General features: G+C 37.3%; 1 protein-coding gene across 1 annotated transcript in view; it reads right to left on the bottom strand.

Annotated features, from left to right (window-relative positions):
• Nucleotides 1–24,505, bottom strand: part of DCHS2 (dachsous cadherin-related 2) — a 193,307-nt gene that overhangs the window by 50,761 nt on the left and 118,041 nt on the right. The window contains exons 5-11 of the mRNA XM_045552629.1: nucleotides 23,686–23,917; nucleotides 14,045–14,281; nucleotides 11,699–12,715; nucleotides 8,799–8,986; nucleotides 7,378–7,477; nucleotides 3,853–4,010; nucleotides 1,980–2,823 (exon numbers count right to left, since the gene is read on the bottom strand). Coding sequence (XP_045408585.1) covers nucleotides 1,980–2,823; nucleotides 3,853–4,010; nucleotides 7,378–7,477; nucleotides 8,799–8,986; nucleotides 11,699–12,715; nucleotides 14,045–14,281; nucleotides 23,686–23,917 — 2,776 coding nt within the window. The remainder of the gene's footprint in view (nucleotides 1–1,979; nucleotides 2,824–3,852; nucleotides 4,011–7,377; nucleotides 7,478–8,798; nucleotides 8,987–11,698; nucleotides 12,716–14,044; nucleotides 14,282–23,685; nucleotides 23,918–24,505) is intronic.

Raw genomic sequence — 24,505 nt, forward strand, 5'->3', positions numbered from 1 at the left:
AAGGCATCCAAATCAGAAAGGAAGAGGTAAAATTATCCCTGTTTGCAGATGATATGATCTTATATATAGAAAACCCTAAAAACTCCATCCAAAAACTTTTAGAACCAATAAATTCAGTAAAGATGCAAGACATAAAGTCACCATACAAAAGTTAGTTGCATGTCTATACACTAACAAGGAACTATCTGAAAAGGATATTAGGAAAACAACCCCATTTATAATAACACCAGGCCAGACACGGTGACTCACGCCTGTAATCCCAGCATTCTGAGAGGCCGAGGTGGGAGGATCACCTGAAGTCAGGAGTTCGAGACCAGCCTCAGTAAGAGCGAGACCCCATCTCTACTAAAAGTAGAACAAAATTAGCTGGGCCACTAAAAATAGAAAAAGTTAGTCAGGTGTGGTGGTGCACACCTGTAGTCCCAGCTACTCAGGAGCCTGAGGCAGGAATCACTTGAGCCCATGAGTTTGAGGTTGCTGTGAGCCAGGCTGACGCCAGGACACTCTAGCCTGGGCAACAGAGCAAGACTCTGTCTCAAAAATAAATAAATAAATAAATAAATAAATAAATAAATAAATACCATAACATAACAAAAAAAAAGGAATAAAATACTTACAAATAAACTTAACTAAGGAGGTGTCTACCTTATATACTGAAAACCACAAAACATTTGATGAAAAAAATTAAAGATGCCACAACCAAATGGAAAGATGTCCCATGTTCAGAGAATAAAAGACTTAATATTGTTAAAATGTTCATACTACTCAAATGATCTACAATTTCCATGCAATTCCTACAAAAATTCCAATGGCATTTTTTTCAGAAACAGAAGAACAATTCTGAAATTCATATGGAATCTTGAAGGACCCCAAATAGTCAAAATAATCTTGAGAAAGAAAAACAAAGCTGGAGGCATCACACTTCCTGACTTCAAAACATATTAAAAAGCTACAGTAATCAAAACAGTATGGTATAGGGACAGACATATAGACCAATGGAATAAAATAGAGTGCCTAGAAATAAATCCACACATGTATGGTCAACTGATCTTGGACAAGGTTGTCAGGAATACACAATGGGAAAAGGACAGCATCTTCAACAAATGGTTTGGGAAAATTGGATATCCACATGCAAAAGAACGATGTTGGACTCTTATACCATACATAAAATGGGTTAAAGGCTTAAATGTAAGATCCAAAGCTATAAAAGTCCTAGGAGAAAACATGGGGAAAATCTTTGTGACATTAGTTCTTGGCAATAATTTCATGGATGTGACAACAAAAGCATAGGCTACAAAAAAAAAAAAAAAAAACAAGCAAGTGGGACTATATCCAAATTAATAAGCTTCTGCACAGCAAAGGAAAAGGCAATTAAAGAATGGGGGAAATATTTGCAAACCATACATCTGATGAAGGGTTAATATCCAGAATGTACAAAGAACTCTGGCAACTAAACAAGCAAAACACAGATAACCTAATTAAAGATGCACAAAGAACTTGAATAGACACTTTTCCAAAAATGATATACAAATGGCCAACAGGTAAATGAAAAAATGCTCAATGTCACTAGTCATCAGATAAATGCAAATGAAAATCACAAGATATCACTCACAACTGTCAAGATGGTTATTATTAAAAAACAAAAGACAACAAGTGTTGTCAAGGATGTTGAGAAATTGGAACCCTGTACATTGGAACCCTGGTGGGAATGCAAAATGTTGCAGCCACTATGGAAAATAGTATGAAGGCTCCTCAAAAAATTAAAAATAAGACAACCATATGATCCAACAACTCCACTTCTGGATATTTATCCAAAAGAATTGATATCAAGATCTTGAAGAGATAGTAGCACTGCCATGTTCACAGAAGCACCGTGTACACTTACAACTTTGTTACGAGGGTAGGTGTCACAGTAAGTTGTCTTACCAACAATAAAATTAAATCAAATTTTTTCAAAGGTGGTGTACGGGGCATGGTACCTGATGACTCGTCTAGCATAAAGGCCATGTCTTCATTCCCGGAGATGATGCTGTATGTTACTTTTCCATTCCTTCCTTCATCTGGATCTTGAGCAGTTATATGGTGCACCAAGGAGCCCACCATGACATCCTCTTTGACATGGGCGATCGGGAAAGACGTAAAAGTGGGGCTGTGGTCGTTCACATCCAAAATCACTACTTTTGCCATCAGCGATCTCAGCCGCCGGTCTGTCACATTCACGGCCTGATCAGATGCAGTTACAGTCAGGATGACCACTGGGACGCTTTCTCTGTCAAGGGGGGATGCAGTGACTAATGTGCCAAAGGAGGGGTGGATGAGAAATGGATTCACTCCAGGGTGGTGGGATTCAATGAAGTATTGCATTCTGCTGTTCAGAAAGCTGCCGTCGCCATCCTTGGCATTGAAGACATACACCAGAGTTCCTATGGGAACGTTCTCTTCTATACTTATCACAATCAACTCATCCTGGAAAGACGGGGAATGGTCATTCTGATCTTCCACATCAATACTGAGGAAGACTGTGGTATTCAGGGGAGGATTTTTGCTATGGTCTGTGGTAATCACCCTGAAAAGATAATGAGATGTCGTTTCATAATCAAGTTCTTTAGAAAGAAACAAGTCTCCTGTCGAGCTGTCGATTTCAAAGTGACCATCCTTGTCATCTGCAACAATACTAAAATGTAACTTTCGGTTATAATGCTGTTGACGGTGATCAGGTGACTTTATCAAGCTCATTATTTTTGCAGGCTTCAAGTTTTCTGGTATAACTAAATGTCTAATATTCTGAGAAAGGATTGCTGTCCCTTTGGATAGTGGGATCACCTGAAAAAGATTAAAAAGAGCTATTAATTTGGGATATTTTCTATTTTTTACGTAGTTGAATCAAGACATGCAATGATATTATTTTGGAAGTTAATTCCTTCCATTTGTGTGATACACATATATATTAGTTGCTAAGAAGATGTCTTTTTTTTCATTGTATAATTCTAGTATGTCTCAGACAATGGAAAAGTGCATAATCCTTAGGAGATAAGAAACTACAGAAATTTCCACTCCCCAATTTGCTGTAATGGGTGAAATGATAGTTTGGTGAGGCTGTACCATAGTTATGTGGTCTTGTGATTCTTCAGTGAGAATGTGGGATAGCTAGTTCTCCAAATTACTGTAATGACAACACCTGTGTACATTTAAGTATCATATGTCTTTGTCTGAAATAAGAAAGTGGAGGTATGACCATATAGGTTTTTCTCCTAACCTACATATCCTTAATTAATACAGAATATAATATGGAAACGGAACTCTTGGGGATATATATCCTTGATTATTTCATATGCACATATTAATGCAACTGATTATCATGTGCACGAACAAAGAAATGTAGCTATGCACAGTCATCTTATTTTTGACTGGTTGGTGTAATTTCCTCCTATGAAGACTTCCCACACTTGTGTGCTCATTACAATTCAAGTAAAGCCTTAAAATATGGATCTCAAGAGGCTTTTCTAAGTTTAAAAAGATTACAAAAACTATGTGATTTATTATGTGGCCATTTGTTTACATACAAGTTTCTCCTGCAAATGTATCAGGTCCTTGCAATTAGGAATAAGTACAAGAAAAGACACCTTTAGTTTACCATACAGTGATGAATATCTCATCAGAATACAAAGCTAATTTTAAAAGTAATTTGGATCTAAAGCATTTCTCTAGTGATATCAAAAAGGCAAATGTGTCTGTACAGTGCTCTCTTAAAAACAGTATTTACATGCTGAATTTATCTTCACTCTATACAGTTGTATAAAAGTCAAATGAAACCTTCAAATATCCTTCCACATTTTATATTAACGACATTACCTGAATATTAATCACAGCCTGGCCTTGAAGAGGAGGCATTCCCTGGTCACTGGCAATGACAGTCATCCTGTAAGAAGGTCTATAATCATATGAAAGTATTGTGGTTGTTCTTATTTCACCACTGTTGGCATCAATCTTAAAGTGATCAGAACCATCTTCTATATACACATGAAAAAATTAAGAAAAAAATGTTAATTGACAATGCAGAGAACAGAGAATCAATTAATCCAATATATCTCTGATCATCTGGAAGATTTATTTGCCTTAAGCCCTATGAGAGAATGAAACATTCTGGAAAATGGCACTAAAAATATTAACAAGGAACATAGATTTTTAAAAACTTTTATTATGAAAAATTTTAAGCATTTAACAAAAGTAGACAGATTAAGATAATGAACTTCCATGTATCATCACCTTGCATTAACAATTATAAACTCATGGCCAATCTTATTTCATTTATTTCCCCTCTATATACTTCCCTTCCCCATTTCTTTTGAAGCAAGTTCCGGAAATTACATCATTTCTTCTGTATATATTTAAAAATGCATCTCTGAAAGATAATGGATATTTTAACATAATCACAGTACCATATTATACTTTAACAATTCATGATTCACTAATATCAGCAAATATCCAGTAAGTTTTCAAATTTCCAAAAATCTCTAAACACCTTTTAAAAGTTTTTTCAGTTTGTCTCATTTAGGATCAAAATAAAATCCACATAGCACCTAATCTTCAATCTATGGATTCCAGCCATCCATCTCTTTATTTTGTCCTTGAAATTCAACAAATTCATTTGTTGAAGAAACTGGGTTGTATATCCTGAAGTTTCCCATGGTCTCTTCCCACAGGAAGAGAGCATAACATACCTGTTTTAAAACAGGAAAAAAATACAAAGATCTTACTGATGTAACTGACCTAACAACGAGAGGAAGGTTATTGAATGTGTTCCTGCAAAGCCAGTTTTTTCCCCCCTCTAGGAACAGATTTGAAATAGGCTAGAAGAATGGAAAGACAAAGTTGAGAGGTGACTAATGGGAGGTGAAAAAAATGGGTGTTTAGGGTGGGAAAGAGTGTCTGAAGCAGGGAGAGCAGGAACAGAAAAGAATAGGTGTCCTCCAACGCGGAATTCTGCAGGCTCATTACCTCCATATAATCCAACATTCAATTGTCCTGGAAGCTTGGAAAGAACTTCTGCAATGTTCACAGGTAAAGAAATTAGGATGCCTCGTATGGGCATAGAGGCATAGGAGGAGAACTTGCTCCCTGACCAAGGAGGTAATGAGGAGAACAATCTGTAAATTTTCCAAAGAAAGGCAATGCATTGAACTCAAACCACTGTCAAAGTAGAATTCTTTTTATCTTCTGTAACTTGCCTTTTTCATTTAAATTTGGTTTCAAGATTTATCCATGTTGCTGTGTATAAAGATCTAGTGCCCTTGTTTTCATTGCTGTAGAATATTCCACATGAATATACCGTATTGTAAAAGTTGTTGAGACAATGCTTCAATGAATATCCTGTTACATGTCTCATTGTGCACATATATGAGTTACTCTAGGGTAACAGAAGTGGAATTACAAGGGCACAGCATAAACACATCCTCAGTTTTATCAGATATTGCTTCATTGTTCTTCGAAGTGGTTATACCAAGGAATCTGAGCATGTTTTAAAATGCTTTTACTATTTCTTTTCTTTGAATTGTCTGCTAATATCCTTTGTAAAGCTTTTTATTATTTGTCCTTTTCTTATTGGTTTGCAGGAGTTCTTGAAAAAATATGAATAGTAATTTTATATTGGCTACATGGGTTGCAATTATCTTTTCCCAACTTGTGAATTGACTAATAAAATTGTAAACAATGACATCTTTGTAGATTTTAACATAACTTCTTTCTTTGTGAGTTCTGCTTTTCTTCTTCTTTAAAAATCTTCTTTATCCTCAATGCTGTATAATCAGTCTCATATTTTCTTTTCTAAGAATTAAGAATTTTCACATTTTTAAAACCCCTCATCTTTAATATGCTGAGAGATAGGGATATAATTTTATTTTTCCATGTAGGTAACCAATCACATAAGCATCATGTATTCATGGCTCATCTTTTCCCCATTTATTTTCCACCCTTCTTATATGTCAAGTTTCCCAATATGTGAGGTGATCTCTACGCTCTGCAACTGGTCTACTTATTAATCAGTGAGTCAATTACAACAGTGTCTTAATTACAAAAGTTTTAGAAATCAAGACCTAGTAGGGCAAATTTCTCACCTATTCTTTGGACATTGTTTTAGTTATTCCTTGTCTGTTGATCTTCATATGACTTTTAGAATCAGCTTGCCAAATTTCACTAAAAACTCACTGAGATTTTGATTGAAATTATGCTGAATTAATAAATATATTTTTGTTAAGAATTGTCATCTTTAGGATATCGAGCCTTCTCAAGCATGAGCATGATATAGCTTTGCATTTCATTCTTTTATGTCCTTCATTAATATTTTGTAATTTTCTACATAAAAGTCTTGTAGATGTTTTACCAGAATTTTCCTTATGCTCCTAACAGGGACAGATCCTATCTGGAAAGTTTTGAAGCTTATATATTTTGAGGGGCTTTTCTTAAGAAAAACAGGACAATACTACAAATATAAATTGCCCACTTCCCCAGGGGAGCCTGTGTAAGTAAAACACCCTGAAACCTAAGCCTCATTAGCTTCACTGTAAATCTGCCCCTATACCCTATGCTTTTGTGAATTCTTTATTGTGAATGAGATTGTTGGAAAACTGCTAAGTTTTAAAAAATGCTAGTGAGTTCTTCATGTTGACATTGTTCCCAGAAAATTTGCTATCTTATTAATTCCAATGATTTGCCTTTGGCATTGCTTGGGTTTTCCAAGAAGACAATCAAATTATCTGCAGATAAGGGCAATGTTATCTCTTGCTTTCCTATGTTTGTGTCAAATATGATGAAGCACCAAATGTCTTTTTAAATGGCACAAAACACAATGCCAACTAAAGTTAATCACTGGAACAAATAGGAAGCCTGCACACTAGAAAAAATAAAGGTAAGCTTATTTCAATAAAGTTCCTATATACACATACACATCTACACATATGTGACATTTTCTAGATATGATTTACTCTGACCTTAAGAGTATTTAGTCTTCATAAAGATGCATAGATGCTTGGTGCACTTAATCATACTTAATACCACTTCTTATCCACCAACTACTACTTTCCTTTCAATAAAAGTAAATTTGTACTTCACATTACTGTAAATTATTCATTTATGGTGGATGGTTTCTACTTAGGACATAAACTACTATGATTTTTCATTAAACTTTTAAATTCTTTTTAAAAAATGAAAGTAATTCTTGACAATAGCAAATATATTTTGCTTGTAATTTGACGTTATTTTCAAGTTAACTAGAGCATTCTGAGTTAGCAAACTAGAATGTATTTTCCCAGAAGGAAATGTTTGATAAATGAAAGAGGAAATTCTAAAAGCTCTTAATCAATTACGAATCGTGACTCTTACCTGAAGATACTGAATATATAAGTTCTGCATTGTTTCCTTCATCAAGATCCTTTGCAAACACAGTTGTAACCAACATATTTACCGGTTGACCTTCCAGAACCTGTCATTAAAACAAATGGCTTACAAATGAGTGAGTGAAAGTTTAAAGAGAAATATCAATGGACCTTTAAATGAAAGAAGACACTATACTAAGCATTTGTAAACTATTTTAAAATCCACATACAATTCAAATGTCTACCCTATAAAAGTTATATGGGTATAAGTCCGTGAAAAGAATACTTCTTACAAATTAAATCTTTTACTCAATTTGAATGAATTGTCTGGGGCATGTGAGCTAATGCTGAAGAAAAGGAAAAAAGGAAATCAAGTTAACTAAACAGTCTTAGATTTGGGTGTATTTTAAGAATTCTAGCATACTCTCCTTCATTACCTTCTTAGAACATTTTTTCAAAGGTTGTTGTTATGGTTCAAAATACACTTAAACTAAATGTAAACCTTTATTTCAGGAAACATACCTCATGCAGGACATAGCTCATTAATTAACAGGGATTTTTGCAGAATACTGAAATGCACATGGGAAGTTCAACTTCATGTTCAGAGTCCAACTGCCCAATTAAGCCACAAGATATTTTAATGATATGATTAAAAATCATAATGATAATATGATAATGTTTGCTTCATTAGAATTTTTCTTTAAATCTGGCTTTGGAAGATCAGTTTAAAGTTCCTCAATACCTTTTTTAAGTCCTTCAGTATGCTTATTTGAGCACAATCTGAATGTCCAATTCAATGGTTTTGGAGCAGCAACTTCCAAACTTTTTTTCTTACAACCCATCCATTTAAAAAAATTGATTACATCCAAGATATATTTGTTTATTTAGTATGTACATGAACTACTATACGAATTAATTATGTATATTATAAAATATACAAAAACCTGGAAATGAAAAAGTTGAGGTAATACAAATATAATCAGAAGTTTGTGCATGTGCTCAAAAGGAACAACTCAACATTTACAGTCTCTGAATGTACACCCATCCCTTTGGACTATAGATTCTTCCCCTACCTTTAACATCTAATACCCACTTAGATATGGATATTGATTGCTCATAAGAAGCCCTGCACAAAGAGATGGATGTACACTACTGGAAAAACAATCCGTGTTTGAACATTACTGATCTTAAGGTACCATTATGTTTCTATACAGCAGGAAAAACTACATTCATTATTATAAAGCACATATATCCATTTTCTTTTTTAAAAAATGTCTTTTTTAACATGTGCACAATTTCTAGGTCTTCTGGAAATGTATGCTTTGCCACACCGAGTGATGTGATGAATTCACATGTTTCACCACAAGATGGTGCTCAAGACAAATGGCTAAAGATACTACAAATTCATTGCAAGCCTACTTCACAAACCTTGATGTGCAATTCCTTTCCATGGATATACTGTGGGAAGAACGGCCTGTTATCATTGATGTCAGTAACTGAGACATAAACTGCCATGGTGGCATTTCGCGGTGGGGAGCCACGGTCTGTCACTAGCACAGTCATCTCATGGTGCACCTGATGTTCATGATCCAATGCCACCCAACTGATCAGCTCACCTGGGGGCACAGAGTAGAACAAAAGACACAGACACTGTGTTCTAGAATACTGGCTTATGGACCACATCGAACACAAGTCACAGAAGCAAAACCAAACTTAAAGCTTTGAGCCAAAGTATGACTTCCAAGACCACATACATAGTAGTTTGGCTCTATCGTACTGTTGAATGAATTTTCTGCAGTTGCTCCTGAAAAAGCCACTTTAAATTGGTTATTCTTTGTAGTTTGAATTATCTACCATCAACAATTTAAAGTAAAAAAAAATATGAACTCATAAAAACAAATGATAAAAACTCTATGGAAACTTAGTAATAATTCAGAAGATTTAAAATTGCTGCTTATCCCTCTTTATGCTGATATATAAGATAATGGAAATCCTGTAAGCTCTGACACCACAAGTTCCAGGTCTGGGTCCCAGTTTTGCCATCTTAGACATGTAATGACCTCTCTGAGCCTACTTCCTAGGACTGCTATCAGGAACAAGTCCAATCATAAATTTACAAGTATTCTGTAATTATTACATTCAGAGCAGTTGTTAATACTACTTTAAAATAATGGAAAAATATCTTCCTGAAAGTCAAATAATATTCCTTAGGTAATGGTTCATTTTTTAATGCATACAGGTATTCATTTTTATCTCAACAAAATATATGCATAGTGACGGACAGTCACTTTTTTAATGACGCTGAATGTGCTAAAGTCTTGTTTTACATATTTTTGCCCACGACTGAACTATCCTTGGTAACTTCCCTCACATGTCAGCCATGGAGATTCAAGCATAAAATCCTAATGCCAAGGGCCTTAAGGAGCCAAGTGCTCTCTTTGATAGCCCATCTCCTGCTGCAGAGCTCTGCCAAGCACTGGTTTCTTCAACATTCATGAAAAAATTTACCTGTGAGAAAGCAAACACGAAGCTGCTACCAACAAACATTCCTATCACTAGGAATTTTTTCCTCTTAATCCAAATAAAATGACATTGTATTTAAAAAAATAAAGCTGAAATGAGGAACAAAAGTGAAAGTTCACATTTGGATGAAGTTGCTGAATTTGTGGGCTTGAACATAGTGTTTACTATAACTGCATAAACTGTTTATATAGTGTTTACTGAGATTTTAATAAAGATCACATCGCAACTGCATTTTTTAAAGTTACAAACTGTAATTCTCTTCTGAAGACCTTAAATTCTGAACGGCAAACAGGCTTTTATTTCATGAACCAGCTCTGATTGACAAGCAGCAGCTGTTTGGAGGTCAGGGGTGGAAAAGATTGCAGCTCAGCCTGGGGCTGGGTGTGGGTGACACCAAGGCAGGGTTCCATGGGCGCTAGGGTCCCTGTCACTAGGAAGACTGCCCGGAGCACTGGGTGGGGAGGATGGTGTGCCTGCCGTGGTGTGAAGGACACCCCCACCCTGCCTTGACACACTGTCCCTGGGCTTAGGAATGGTTTACAAGCACACAGTCTCTCAAGCCCCTTCATACACTTTAGCTCTTTACCTCTCGGAGCATGACACAGAGCATGTCAGGAATTATCTCTTCTATTCATAGTAAGGAAACTGAGCTTTGGGCTTAAGTTACTTGCTTAAAGCCATAAAACAAATTAGGAATAAATCTAGGGGCTAGACTAATTGTAGAAGAGGGAAGATCATGGGGGAACTGACTGTAGTATGAACATTAAAAAAAAAAAAAAGTCACCAAGTAAAATAGAAGACCTAGAAAACTATGTAGCTACATGGAAGTAAGTACAAGCAGGGCCATCCTGTATACCTACATGGCTTGTGCCCTGCAGAAGGGGTCCCGGCTTAAGGAGTGAATGGGAGCAGAAATGCAGTTTATACCTTTCTTGGCAAGCCACGGGCCCTGCTGAAAAGCTCTATCTGTTGAGGCCCCTTCTCCTAATTCACACAGTGGGGCCTTTAGAGCAAAAGGTTGAAGTTAATATGAACTGAATTCAAATTCTGCCCCACTAAAGGGCAGTGGCACCATTTGCACAGGTTATGACACAGATGGTTCCCCCTGGGGCTGTGCAAAGTGGTGGCTGCCCCTTACCTCGTACTCACTGCATGACCTTGGGCGTGGTACCTGAGCTGAGTCTCAGTTTTCCCGGCTATGTATTTGAGTATAAATGTATTTCATTGTAGGGATTAAATAATATCCCTGTAAATTTATATAATATAACATTTAGACTATAATGACTTTTAATATTTAATTTCTTAATTAACACTTCAAAAAGATCCACTGTAATTATTCTCCTTTTCCCCCTGGTTCTCTTGCCAAGAATGGGAACATATATTCCTGGAGTGATTTTGAAATCTTAACTAATGCATTGATTTCTAGTCTTACATCGATGGCATATATATTTCATAAAAATATGTTTTGACATTTTTTAAAAGCCTACAAGTGAAAAAGAATGGTTGGTGAAAAAAATTAGCCTTTACATAAAGATGTATTCAATACAGTTCAGACTATAGCTTTAATTCAGAATAAGAACCATATACTGGCAATATATAGGTATGAGGCAAAATAAGTGTGAATCATTATAGGTGAAATTCTATTCAATTTTTACTTCATTTTAAAATCTCACAATACTATATCAAACACCGTATTTACTAAAAACAGTGATTTTAATTGCATATTTGTACTAATGCTCTTCCTAAAGATTTGAGTTGTCTCGATCCTGATTTTAAAGGAAAAAGTGGAAGCTACAAAATGCTACCTGTATTAGGATTCATCTTGAAGAATTTTCCATCATTCAAGAGGAAATATAATAGCTGTCCGTTCTTTCCAGAGTCTGCGTCAATAGCTGTAACTCTGCCTATCACCCCTTGGGGCACGGGGCTCTCTTCAACTTTCAAAAACAACACATCATGCAAGAAGGTAGGGGAATTGTCATTCTCATCCAGCACATGAACAATTACTGAAGTGCTCACATTTTGCAGCAATCTGTCCTCCGGGATCCAGGCAAACACTCTAAAATTGTATGTTTGTGTGGATTCATAGTCGAGCCGTCGCCGCAAATAAATCCAACCCGTGTGAGGGCGGATTCCGAACACGGCCGAGCGGATGCTGGGTTCCAGCGAGTACATCAGCCGGGAGGCCGGGCGCGGTGGGCCAAGGCGGCGGGCCTGTGTTTGCAGGATCTGTGTCGTCGGTGAGAGAGACTCGCTCACTTCCGCTTGATAGACCAAATGTTCAAAAGTCAAGGATGGGCTTTGTTCTTGTTCTTCGATAACTACAGTCAGGACCAGCAGGGCGGCCCGAGGAGGGACGCCGAGGTCCTGGGCCGTGAGCGTTAGCACGTGCTTCTGCGGCACGTCGCCTGGCAGGCTGGCACTGAGGGACAGCACGCCAAGGCCTCCGTCGATGGTGAAGACGCTGGGACGCCGGCCGGCGATGGCGTATCGGATGCACCCGTTCGGCCCACTGTCTCTGTCTTCTGCACGCGCCAGGTACAAGGCTGTGCCAGGTGGAGTGCTGGGCGGTATTCTGATCTCTTCCGAGGCCGTGAGGAACACGGGGGGGTTGTCATTGACGTCGATTACAGTTATGTTGACTTCCGTGCTGCTGCAGGCTGGGGAGCCGCCGAGCTGCGCTTGGACCGTGAGCACAACCATGGGCTGCGCTTCGTGATCCAGGGGCTTCTGGGTGCGAATCGTGCCCAGCCACGGGTGAATGGAGAACTTTCCGTCCAGATTACCGGAAGAAATTCTGTAAAAGATTGGTTCTGAGGAATCTGAAAAGAGAGACACAGCAACCACTGTATGCCAAAAGAATGTACCAACCGGAAACTCTGAAGTTGGAAATATTAATACAGCCATGTACTGCATAATGACAGTTCGGTCAATGATGGACTGCATATACCATGTTGGTCCCATAAGATTACAATACCGTGTTTTTACTGTACCTTTTCTATGTTTAGATATGTTTAGATGCACAAATACTTACTACTGTTTTACAATTCAGTACAGGTTTGTAGCTTAGGAGCAATAGGCTATAGCCCAGATGTGTAATAGGCTACACCATCTAGGTTTGTGTAAGTACACTCGGTGAGATTCGAATGACAATGAAATCACCTAAGGGCGTATTTCTCAGAATGTTTCCCCGTTGTTAAGGATGCATGACTACATATACTGCAGCTGTGAGGAATACTGTGCAATGTTTTACTTCTTCCCAAGCTTTCCAAGCCTCTTGAGAAGTGGACACATGGTTTGAGATTATTTGGTGGACAAAGAGAATGTCCAGTGGACAAAGCCACAGGTTTTTAGCAAGCCACAGGTTTCCCTGTCTCCCTTCATCCTTCTTGCATTAGATAAAAGGGAAAGATACTCAGAAACTAACTTGGATAACTTTTTTATATACTTGAGGAAGCCAAGTTAAGTTTATGTTTCTCTGTGATACCTACCTATGAAGGGCAAATGCCCTCCACAGAAGTTGAGGCAGGGGCAGACCGGGAGGACAAGCTCTTTGGAGAGGTAATTCAATTCCAGAAATGTATCCTGCAAAGGTGCCTCTACAAGTGTGAAAAAGTCACACAAGGCTATTTGCTCAAGTGCTATTTGGACTAGTGGAAATTTTTAAATCATTCAAATTGGTAGCAAGAGGAAAATGTTTAAATAAAACATATCTAAGTTGAAATACTATGCAATTTTTTAAAAATGAGACAGTATGAGGTACAGTTTCCTGGAAAGCTGTTCAGTAAATACTAAGTGAGGAGGGAAAAGGTAATTGTATAACAACAAAGAGTAGGATGCATTTTTGTAAAAAAATTTTTAAAGTATGTGTGTGATTTTTGGTGATGGGGTTAAAGTAGACACATACTTTGTACCTTATAATTATTGTGTATTGTTTTAAACTTTCTTTTAAAAATATCCATTAGCTTTCTGATCAGAAATATAAATTGTGGAATGTTGAAAGAACAAAGAGCAAGCCACAGGTGTGCTATCTCCCTGCATTTGTCTTGCATGGAGAGAAGGAAAGAATTATTCAAGACAGCATAGCCTAAGCGAACACAGGCAATGTTCCAATTATGGACTCTGATGCAGCAGAAGAAACAAATACTCACTCAAGGGCTCACTTGCTTTCACTGTCCCAACAGGACTGTCTTCAGGTGCATCTTCATAAATGGAGAAAGTATACTTAGGCCTTTCAAATTCAGCAGGCGCCAGAATTGTCTGGAGAATGTGTATAGTGACATCGGCATTAATGACAGCTGTGAGCCCACCACCATCTCGAGCACAGACCATCAACAAAAGTGAAGTGGATTCCAAATGACTAAGGGTTGACGTTAAGTAAATAATTCCTGGGTAGGGGAAAGAAAGAATTAATAAACAAATAACATGTAAGAAACGCTGACGAGCAATAGGAACACCTGATCTATTAAGTCTACTGTGATGTTTAGTTTTATGTATCAACTTAACTGCACCATGGGGTTGCCAGATATTTGGTGGAACACTATTCTGGGTATGTCTGTGAAGGCATTTTAGGATGAGATTAACATTTAAATCTATAGACTGAATAAAGAAGATTGCCCTCCCCAATGTGGGTGGGCCTCATCCAATCAGTTGAAGGCCTAAATAGAATAAAAAAGCTGACCTTCTCCTGAGTAAGAATTTCTCCTGCCTTCAAACTGGGACAGTGATTTGTTTTGTTTTTTTCTCCTCCCCTCAGCCTCAAACTAAAACATTGGCTCTTCCTGGGGCTTGAGCTTCTAGTCTTCAGTCTGGAAATTCATCATTGGTTCTCCTGGCTCTCAGGCTGTCAGATTCAGATTCACCATCAGCTCTCCTGGGTTCAGTTTTCTGATTCATCTTGCAGATCTTGGGACTTGCCAGCCTCAATAATTGAATGAGCCAATTCCTTATAATAAATCTCTTCATGTATATATAAATGTGTGTGTTTGTGTGTATACACAGGCACACACACATACACATCCTATTAGTTGTGTTTCTCTGGAGAACCCCAACTGATACATCTATTTTCCAACCAAAGAACTTGAGCATATTTGCAAAATTGTGGTCCAAATTCTGTCAGGTATGCAGTATTTTCCTAGAGCTTAAACATTAGACATCTTGGAAGTATAGCAAGTCACGAGAAAAATGTAAATTGTGTTGCCTTTTTTGGGCCTTACTACCATATCAACAGCCCAAGATGACGGAATAACAGAGATCCCATAGTCCATTGTATTTGAACATGGGGGTAACATGGGATTGTAGGGTGATCAGAATCCCAAGGCTATAGGATGAAACTAAACTTTATCTTTTGAGATATTTGATATATGCCTTGAAATAGACCATGTAGGATAGCTCCATTTTTCAACTGATTCCACTTTACCTTTGTTGGTGAGAAGGTATAATACAATAGCTGTGTGTAGGAAAACTTCAGTAAATGTGAAGACCGTGGGGACAAGAGTAGCAAGTTAGGCTTACGCATGTAGAGTGTGTGAGAGGAGATGTTTCTGGTTAAGTCAGGGAGACATTCAGTAATGATGACAAAGCTAATTATTTATTATTGTTAATACTACCTTTTAGGGTAGTAGTTTGAAAACATGAAAATAGATCTAATGTAACCAACTTAAGAAATGAACCTGCTAGTTTTATTTAACTTGAAAGAAAATATGTGCAAACTTATTAAATGAATTTACAGACAGTAAATACGCCTGAACTTTATGGAATCTGTCATGGGGCAACTGGCCATAATAATTAGTTAAATGAAGGGATACTGTAGTCTTTGCCAGTTTATGAGAAGCTGGCATAAACATCAGGAATATCAGAGTCTAGGCATAAAAAAGGAGATGTCACTTGATTTCTTTCTTTTTTAAGTCAAAATCTGCCCTCTTACAATTTCAATTCCTTGTTTCTATTTCTCCTAGAAATTTAATGAAGTATTTCTTATTTTCTCTTTGGCATGATGCATCATCAAGAACTGACATCAAATGTCTTGCCTGCCCTTGCCTTTCCTGGAGACCCAGGAAAGCTGGTGGTATGGTTTGAAGGCCTGATGGCCAGAGAGCCAACGGTATAGATTCTAGTCAGGTCTGAAGGCCTGAGAACCAGGAGCACCCGGGGCAGGAGAAGATCAATGTCTCAGATCAAACTGTCAGGCAGAGAGTAAATTCAACCTTTCCTCACCTTTTTCTTCTGTTCAGGCCCTCAGTGAATTAGATGGTCTGCTTTACTCCATCCACCAATTCAAAAGCTAATCTTGTCTGGACATCCCCTCATGGGCACAGACCCAGAAATAATGTTTAACCAGATATCTGGGCAGGTTGTGGAAGAGTCAAGTTAACACATAAAATTAATCATCACACTGAATAAGCATTTAAAAAATGATGGTACATCTCTAATGCGAAAGACAAATTCATGAAATCCTGCTAAGTGAGAATGTGAGATTACAGAACAATATGGAAAGTATAAGTATAAACACTAACACAGACACTGTATGTGTGCACACACAGAAATATACGCACTGGAAAATATGAAAGGATATGAACAACTGTCAAGAGAGGTCATCTTTTGGGTTGAGATAATAGACAGCTCACTTTCAATTTCCTACATTCCCATAGTTTAAGATATTTAACAATGAGCATATGTTAACTTTCTAAATAAAAATATATATTAAAATATTAAAGATATTCAGAAAATGAACATATATTTGTTACATACATACTAAATATAATATATACTACCTTTCTTTAGAGCTCTGAAGGAAACTTGCATACTGTTAATATAGTGAAGATTTACATTGAACATTAAAATGTATTTCTTTAAAAATAATTACACAAGATACTTTTTTCAAAATAGGATTCTTATATAAAAACATTTTAAGGATGAAAGTCAATGGAAATTTCAGAAGCAGCAAGTGAAGACATTTATTTAAGAGAGCTATTTCCATTCAATGAAACCTTGAGGCTGAGATACACATGCTCCAGTGAAATTGTATATTGTTCAAAGATGAAAAATAATGTTTCAGATGCCCAACTTACCAGCAAAATGTGCCACGTAACATATGGCAAATTGTGAAATATAATAAAATTAATATCTGTGCTGTATTCACTCTGCTATTTAAAAGCATTCTCTCTGGTAGAATCATCTACTATCTAATGATTTCCCCCTCCAAATCCCCAAATTGGAATTTTTAATTGAGATAGTTTAATAATAAGGTTGGGGCTCCCAATGATATGACAGCGGGGAGCAGGAAGCAACACATAACTTATATGACATTTTTATTATTTTATCCTTGATATCACCTAGGATTTTATTCCATGTAGCAAAATTAAGTATTTGTTATTTTAATAAGATTTTACTGATGAATGCTCATCTTATTTAGACTCTGTCTTGCCAATAAAAGAAAGTCATCATTTATTTGGTGTGAGTGGGCTCACATCGGTTATGAAATGAGGTGTGGTATTAATTTATCAACTACGTATCAGAATGTTAAATGTCAGAAAGTGGTAATCATGAAGAATTATGAGAATCATTACATGGTATAAAATATGAGCGTAAAGCTAACATTTGAAAAGAATCTTCCTTTGAAATAAAGAAAAAGCAGAATCTGAACTACATTACTTACAGGCCATGTTAAAACACAAACAAAAAGTTACAACTAAACACTGAGGCACAGCTGCCCTTGTCTGGCAGTTTGAAATCCTTTTAATTTCTTGTTCTTCTGTAGTGCTAAACTTGGGTTTTGTGTACACTACAACTAAACATGGAATAGACAATAGTCTAGACAACGTAAGCTTGTTGCTCTAAGTGCTACAAGAGCAGGGATGTTTGTCTGTTTTATTCCGTGATGTCTCCCAAACACCTGGAACACCGCCTGGCACAGAAGAAGCAGTGGGTAAATACGTACCATATAGATGAACTTGCTTCCATTTCCTGCTTTGAATAGATAAGCTACAGTCTTTTTAGAACTTTTATTGACCTTTATATCAATAACTTGCTTCTATAAAAAAAGAGATAAATCACAAGAACTTAACCACAGGTAACCCTAGTAAAAGAGAGGGTCTGGGGTGACACTAAATGACCAACATAAATGCTTGAAACCTACTTTTTACCTTAAAATATAATCTCAATTAGAAGTACATTTTTTTCAGTGTAAAATTACAAAATAAATAGGACAAACTCCAAAGCTAAAGAACTGTTGTTTACATGCTACCAAAGAGAGGGCTTCAAACAACGGAGGAAGAAATCCACATTTAATTCATAAAATGGGATTAAAAATACATGAAGAAAGAGCTATTAATAAATGTCCTTTGTGTTTCTTCTTTTTAAAACTCAAAAAAGTGTGGTCTGCCCCATACCCACATCAAAGGAAGCCAAGGAACTGAGAGTAAGAGAAATGAAGGCTCAACTCAGTATCTCTCTCCTGGTGCCTAAACACATTTTATAACAATGTTCTTTGAACCAACAACAAACATAGAAAACCAGAAACAGAACAGGAAGATAAAGCCACAAGAGAAAACAACCACGACATCACCACACCCCCTTGCAGTTTTCCCCAAAACAATTTTCTTACCAGATGAACACAATAAGTCAAAGAGTTCTATTTTTAATGCATGAGTCTTGGTTGTGGCACAAACAGATCTGTGGAAATCTCCTGTCTGCAGCAAAACACAAGCCTCTAACACAAAGTATGTGAGCTCAGAAAATAGCATGTCTGACATAGAAAGCATCAAAATGAAAGGATGAATGAACCAGTGAGCAAGGAATGAATGTGTCTAAGAGAATTTCAGTCATTCAGGAAGAAGTGACAATGGATAAATGGGCTCATCAATTCTCAATATTCTCATACTATATGACAATTTCCCCTCAACCTGCCTATGTCAGAACTTAGATCAAAAAGGAAGGGGGAAAATAGAAAGATACTGAGACTTGTTTTAAAAATTCCCATTGTAAAGGGCAGGGAGCTATTCTGGAAGAGAAAAGACTAAACCCAGAGAAAAAAGGAGGTGAGAAAAAGAAAAGTGGCAACACAGTAAACTGGAGAGAGACTTTGGGAGAGTTTTGAGGAAAGGTTCAAGTAGACCATAGAGTCAGCTACAGTGCTGTGATTCAGAAAAAGGATTTTAAATGATGAAGTTTTGCTCCATGTTATCAATGAATCTCCCATGCAGTTCTGACAAGGCTGTAGTAAGGGTTTAAATCACTTTACAATTATTTCTAGATATCATTTATTCATTTATCCCACAAATATTTAGGATAGAGGTAGCTTCTTAGGACCGTTTACACTGGCAGCCTCTGTAGAGACAGGCCTTTTGGTCGAAACAAGAAAGCCCAGCTTGATACAGGTTACCACAAAGAAAACATGCAGAATAGGAAAACTGCAGTTGACCCCTGAATAATAACATGGGCTTGAACTGCACAGGTCCAGTTAAATGCAGATTCTTTTCAATAAAAGTGAACCCAAGTGTGCCTGCCTTTCCCGCCTCCCCTTCCACCTCCCTCCATCTGCCACCCTGAGAGAGCAAGACCAGCCCCTCCTTTTCCTCCCCTTCAGTCTACTGAACGTAAAGACAGTGAAGATAAAGACCTCCACTTAATGAATAGTAAATATATTTTCTCTTCCTTATGATTTTCTTAAAAACATTTTTTTCTCTAGCTTACATTATTGTAAAAATATAGCATATAATACATATAACATACAAAATATGTGTTAATCAACTCTTCATGTTATGGGTGAGTCTTCTGGTCAACAGTAGGTTATCAATAGTTAAGTTTTGGGGGTCAAAAGTTGTAAGTGGATTTTCAACTGCATGCGGGGGTGGTCAGTGTGCCTAACCCTTGCATTGTTCAAGGGTCAATTGTATATTCTAATAATGCTTCTTGTTATATTCTTTGAGAACATCCTTATACAGAAAATGGGTTATAGCCATTATTATGGAAAATAGTATGAAGGTTCCTCAAAAAGTTAAAAATAGAACTACCATATAATCCAGCAATTGTACTCTATGTATATATCCAAAGGAAATGAAATCAGTATGTCAAAGATATGTCTACACTCCCATGTTCATTGCAGCATTATTCACAGTAGCCAAGATATGGAATCAACCAACATGTCTATCAATGGAAAAAAGATAAAGAAAATGTGGTATGTATACACAATGGAATACTATTCAGTCTTAAAATAGAAAGACATTCTACCATTTGCAACAACATGGGTGAACCCAGAGGACATTATACTAAATGAAATAAGCCAGGTACAGAGAGACAAATACTGCCTGATCTCACTTTCATACGTGTAACTATTAGATTATTAAGTATGAAATGTCTGATTTCCTTAAGTACTAAGTTTGACAGTTGCTATCTCTGACATTTCACTTTGACACTTCTTGTTTTATTTTTATTGTGAAGGTACATCCTCAGTATTGCAAATGCACATTTTGGCTTGTGATTATCTTTCAAAAAAATTTTTAGAGCAATTTTTGTGAAGCCATGGGTAAGTCAAAAATTCTTGTTATTTTCGAATATGAGTTCCATCCTAGAACCAATGCAGCACAGACAGCTCAAAATATCAACAAAGCATTTGGGAAGGATGTGGCTAATGAACTCACAGTACATTGATAGCTGGAGAGGTTCCATTCTGGTGATTTTAATCTTGAAATTGAGCCATGTGGGTGACCTGAGACCAAGGCAGATATGATGAGCTGAAAGCTGCAGTGGAAGTGAATCCATCTCAACCTATGCGTGAATTAGCAGCAAGGTTTGATGTTACTATTCCAACAATATGAGACCATTTGAAACAAATGGTCAGGGTAAAAAAGCTGGATAGATGGGTTCTGCATGAATTAAAAGAGCATCAGAAGAGAAATTGTCTTGAAGCTTGCCTTTCTTTGATGTCATGACATAAAGGCAAACCATTTCTACACTGTATTGTTATGTGTGATGAAAATGGATTCTTTCTGACAATTGCAAGCATTCGGCACAATGGTGGGATAAAGATGAAGTGTTGAAACCCAGTCCAAAACCAAAGATTCATTAAAAAAAACTCAATGGTATCTGTTTGGTGGTTCAGTGCTGGTATTATCCCCTACAGCTTCATGAAACCTGGTCATTTGATTACAGCAGATGTCTGCTGCAACCAATTGGATGAAATGATGAGGATGCTCACAATTAAGCAGCTGAGATTGGTCAATAGAGACAGCCAAGACTATTACAAGATCACATGTGGCAACAAACAACACTGTTCAAACTATAGAGGCTGGACTTGGAAACTCTCTGTCATCCACTGTATTCACCAGACCTTGCACCAACTGACTAGCACTTTTTCCAGACCCTGGACCACTTCTTGCAAGGAAAAATATTCAATTCTCAACAAGCTCTAGAAAATGCCTTTAGCAATTTCACTCGCTGTCCAGGCTTCTTTGCTGCTGGCATAAACAAGCTACCATGAAGATGGCAAAACTTTGTTGATAGTTTAGGTGTGTACTTTAATTATATTGCTTTTTGAGATATAATAAACTACAATTTTGATTCAAAAATCAGACATTTCATAATAATGTAGAACTCATAAAAGTAGAGGGTCGAATGGTGGTTGCCAGGAGCTAGGATTGAAATAGGAGAAGTTGGCCAAAGGGTACAAAGTTTCAGTCAGGCTGAATGAATAAGTTCTGACAATCTATTGTACAGCATGGTGAAAACAGTTGTTAATGATGCATTCTATACTTGAAAATTGCTAAGGTGCTAAGAGAGTCAATCTTAAATGTTCTCACCACAAAAAAGTCCTAGGTGTGTGAAGTGATAGACATGTTAATTAGCTTGATGCAATCATCTCACAATGTATATGTAGATCAAAACATCACCTTGTACACCATAAATATATACAATGTGTTGTTCTCGGTTGCAGTCAACCAACAGAGGAACTTCTAGAACTCAACCACGCAAATTGGAGACTGCTTGTTCACTGGACAACTTTTTCCCATAGCTAGTCATTTTTTCCTTCTCTTCTAAAGGTTAAAGTAAAGCATTACCAGGCCTCATGAATTTCTCATGAGTTATTATTAAGTGCAACCAAATTCCAAGCACTGTTTGACTGAGAAATGTCTTCAACCTAAATGCACAGACATCAAAATTGCCAACAATAATAACCCAAGGCTACTTCCATTATGAATTTGGTCTTTGCTTTAAAAAAAAAAAATACCACGATACTTCCCTAGATAATAACCCACATCTAGCACATGAAGTGCTCTCCATGATTAACAATGGCATTTGTGTCACGGCCAGTGCCAGGAAGGGAAGCATGTGGCTGAGTGCAGACAGCACAGCCACAGAGATGTCTTCTAAAACCAGAACACAGGATAGCTCATTCTTCAAGATCTTCCAGGGGAAACTGAATGATGAGTGTGTTGATGTTTTTTAAAATCAATCTTTTAAATGCTTAACGATCCTGTGCCCTGATTACTGGCTGACCTATATATTTTTGGCAACACTAGTGCCCTGGAGGGCCTGACAATTTGACAAGCAGTTAAGGTCTTCTGTTAAGATGAATTTTGAAAAGGCTGAGATAAGTAGACTAATTTCCTACAAAAGTATTTTCTTCTGATCTTGGAAATGTTAAAGGGGCCATGTAAGTGTATTATTTTGAGCAAGGAAAGTTTTGCCTTACAAAGACTGCCAATATAAACAACTAATCCCCCAGCCAGCTGCAGAGCCAGATGAAGCACATTTTCCAGGCAGAAGCAGTGACTGTACCTAAGGGGGCTGGGTGAGAGGGCAAACTAACTTAGTGGATCACATCACCCATGTAAATTATTATTTGTGTCTAATGTATAAAAACGAATGGTCTTTGCAAAGGGTGTTGTGAAGATCCAATGAGACAACGTACAGAAAATGTCTAGTGTCATATCTGGCATTATCATCATCATGACAACAGAAACACATTGTACTCCTTGCTCAGATAGAATGAAGAAATGTAAAAGAAAAAAAGTTTTCTTCTTTTTCTGCAGCCTCATTTTTGGACCAGAGTCTCTCTACATATCTCCAAAGTATTGTAATATATGCTTGAAGTTTTCTATTTCCTTTTAATCAAATATTTCAAACATTATTTTGTTAGCAACAAACCCATAAGAAATGGAAAATAACTTCTTAAATATTTATTATTTCTAAAAGACAGATTGCCCACTGGGCTTCTTTGGCAGACATGCAATTACCATCGTAGAGAACTAAAAGGAGCTTTAGGTACCATTTTAAAAACAAGGAAATTAAGACCCAAAGAGACTAAGGGATTACCAGGCCTAGTAAAAAGAAAGGGATCTACTTTGGATGCCAGTACAAATCGCTTTGCACTAATCTCATCTATTAAAACGTTGAAATGATGCTAAGGCATCCTTAGACGGCATGATCATACAAATGAAGGGAAATGAACATCCGCAAAATAACTACTACTGGCCAACTGCTTTTGCATAACTTACTGTCTTTCGTCCTCACAAAACCTTTGCAACACAGGCATTATTAGCACTGCTTTTAAGGTAAGGAAACTGAGGCCAATAAAGATCCCAAAATCAAGCAGTAGGCAAACCTGGATTCAGGTCCGGGTCTAACCTAACTATAAAGCCCCGCCCTTTTCAATATACCTCAGTGCCTTCTAGAGGGCTAAGTGAGTCTTACAACACCCCCTGCTATTAAAAAAATAATAATAATAACTTTTTCTGGCTTCTAAGCAGAAGCTTAACAGCTAGGGGATGAAAACTGCTCCAAGCTCACATACCTGTAGTGGAGTCAATGGTAAAAAGGGATGACAGGTCTCCTGGAACGAGTTCATAAGCCACTGTTCCATATACCCCAGAATCCCGGTCGGTGGCAAGAACATTGATGATCTCGGCGCCCGGCTGGGTCTGAGCACTGATGCTCGTCACATAGGTTGACGGGTTAAACATGGGGTGATTATCATTCACGTCCTCCAGCTCCACACGAACAAACGCTTGGGCACTCAGCCCACCCTGTTGGATGAAGGAGCAGTGATGACAAATGGGTCTCTGCTGAACACCTAGTTGACAACAATCCTAGAGTAGACTTTTAAAACAACAAAAGGTATATGTATACATATATACACTTATATATTCATCTTACTTTTAACCTTGAGATATGAGTTCATATGCAGTAGCATGGTATCTATGCTTCAGTCATGATTCTTAAACATTAATGAGATTGCCACTTACAGCTCTTGTGAGGCAAAAATTTCAGAGTAGAGACCAAAGATATTCAAGGGAAGCTGTTCTGATGTCCAACAAGGAATGGAAATCACTTTTATGCATAAGATAACTTTAAATGAATGTTGGTAAGTGCTAAGGGGAAGGGGTAGGGAGTATTTGTGAGGGATGTCCCGGTGAAAGCATCACTAGGAAGGTACTATTGGCTAGACTTTAGTTATCTAGAAGAAAAGAACAAGAGGCCAAGGAAAGAGCAGGTGCAAAGGCCCTGAGGCAGGAGTGCAGTGCGAGTGCATCTCCCTGGACTTTTCAGGGGCAGCAGGCTAGAGGCAGGTAGCGCTGACATCAGAGAAGCAGCAGCAGGTCACAGGGCCTGCA

The sequence above is a fragment of the Lemur catta genome, chromosome 5 (genome assembly GCF_020740605.2).
Source record: "Lemur catta isolate mLemCat1 chromosome 5, mLemCat1.pri, whole genome shotgun sequence".
Classification (NCBI taxonomy): Eukaryota; Metazoa; Chordata; class Mammalia; order Primates; family Lemuridae; genus Lemur; species Lemur catta.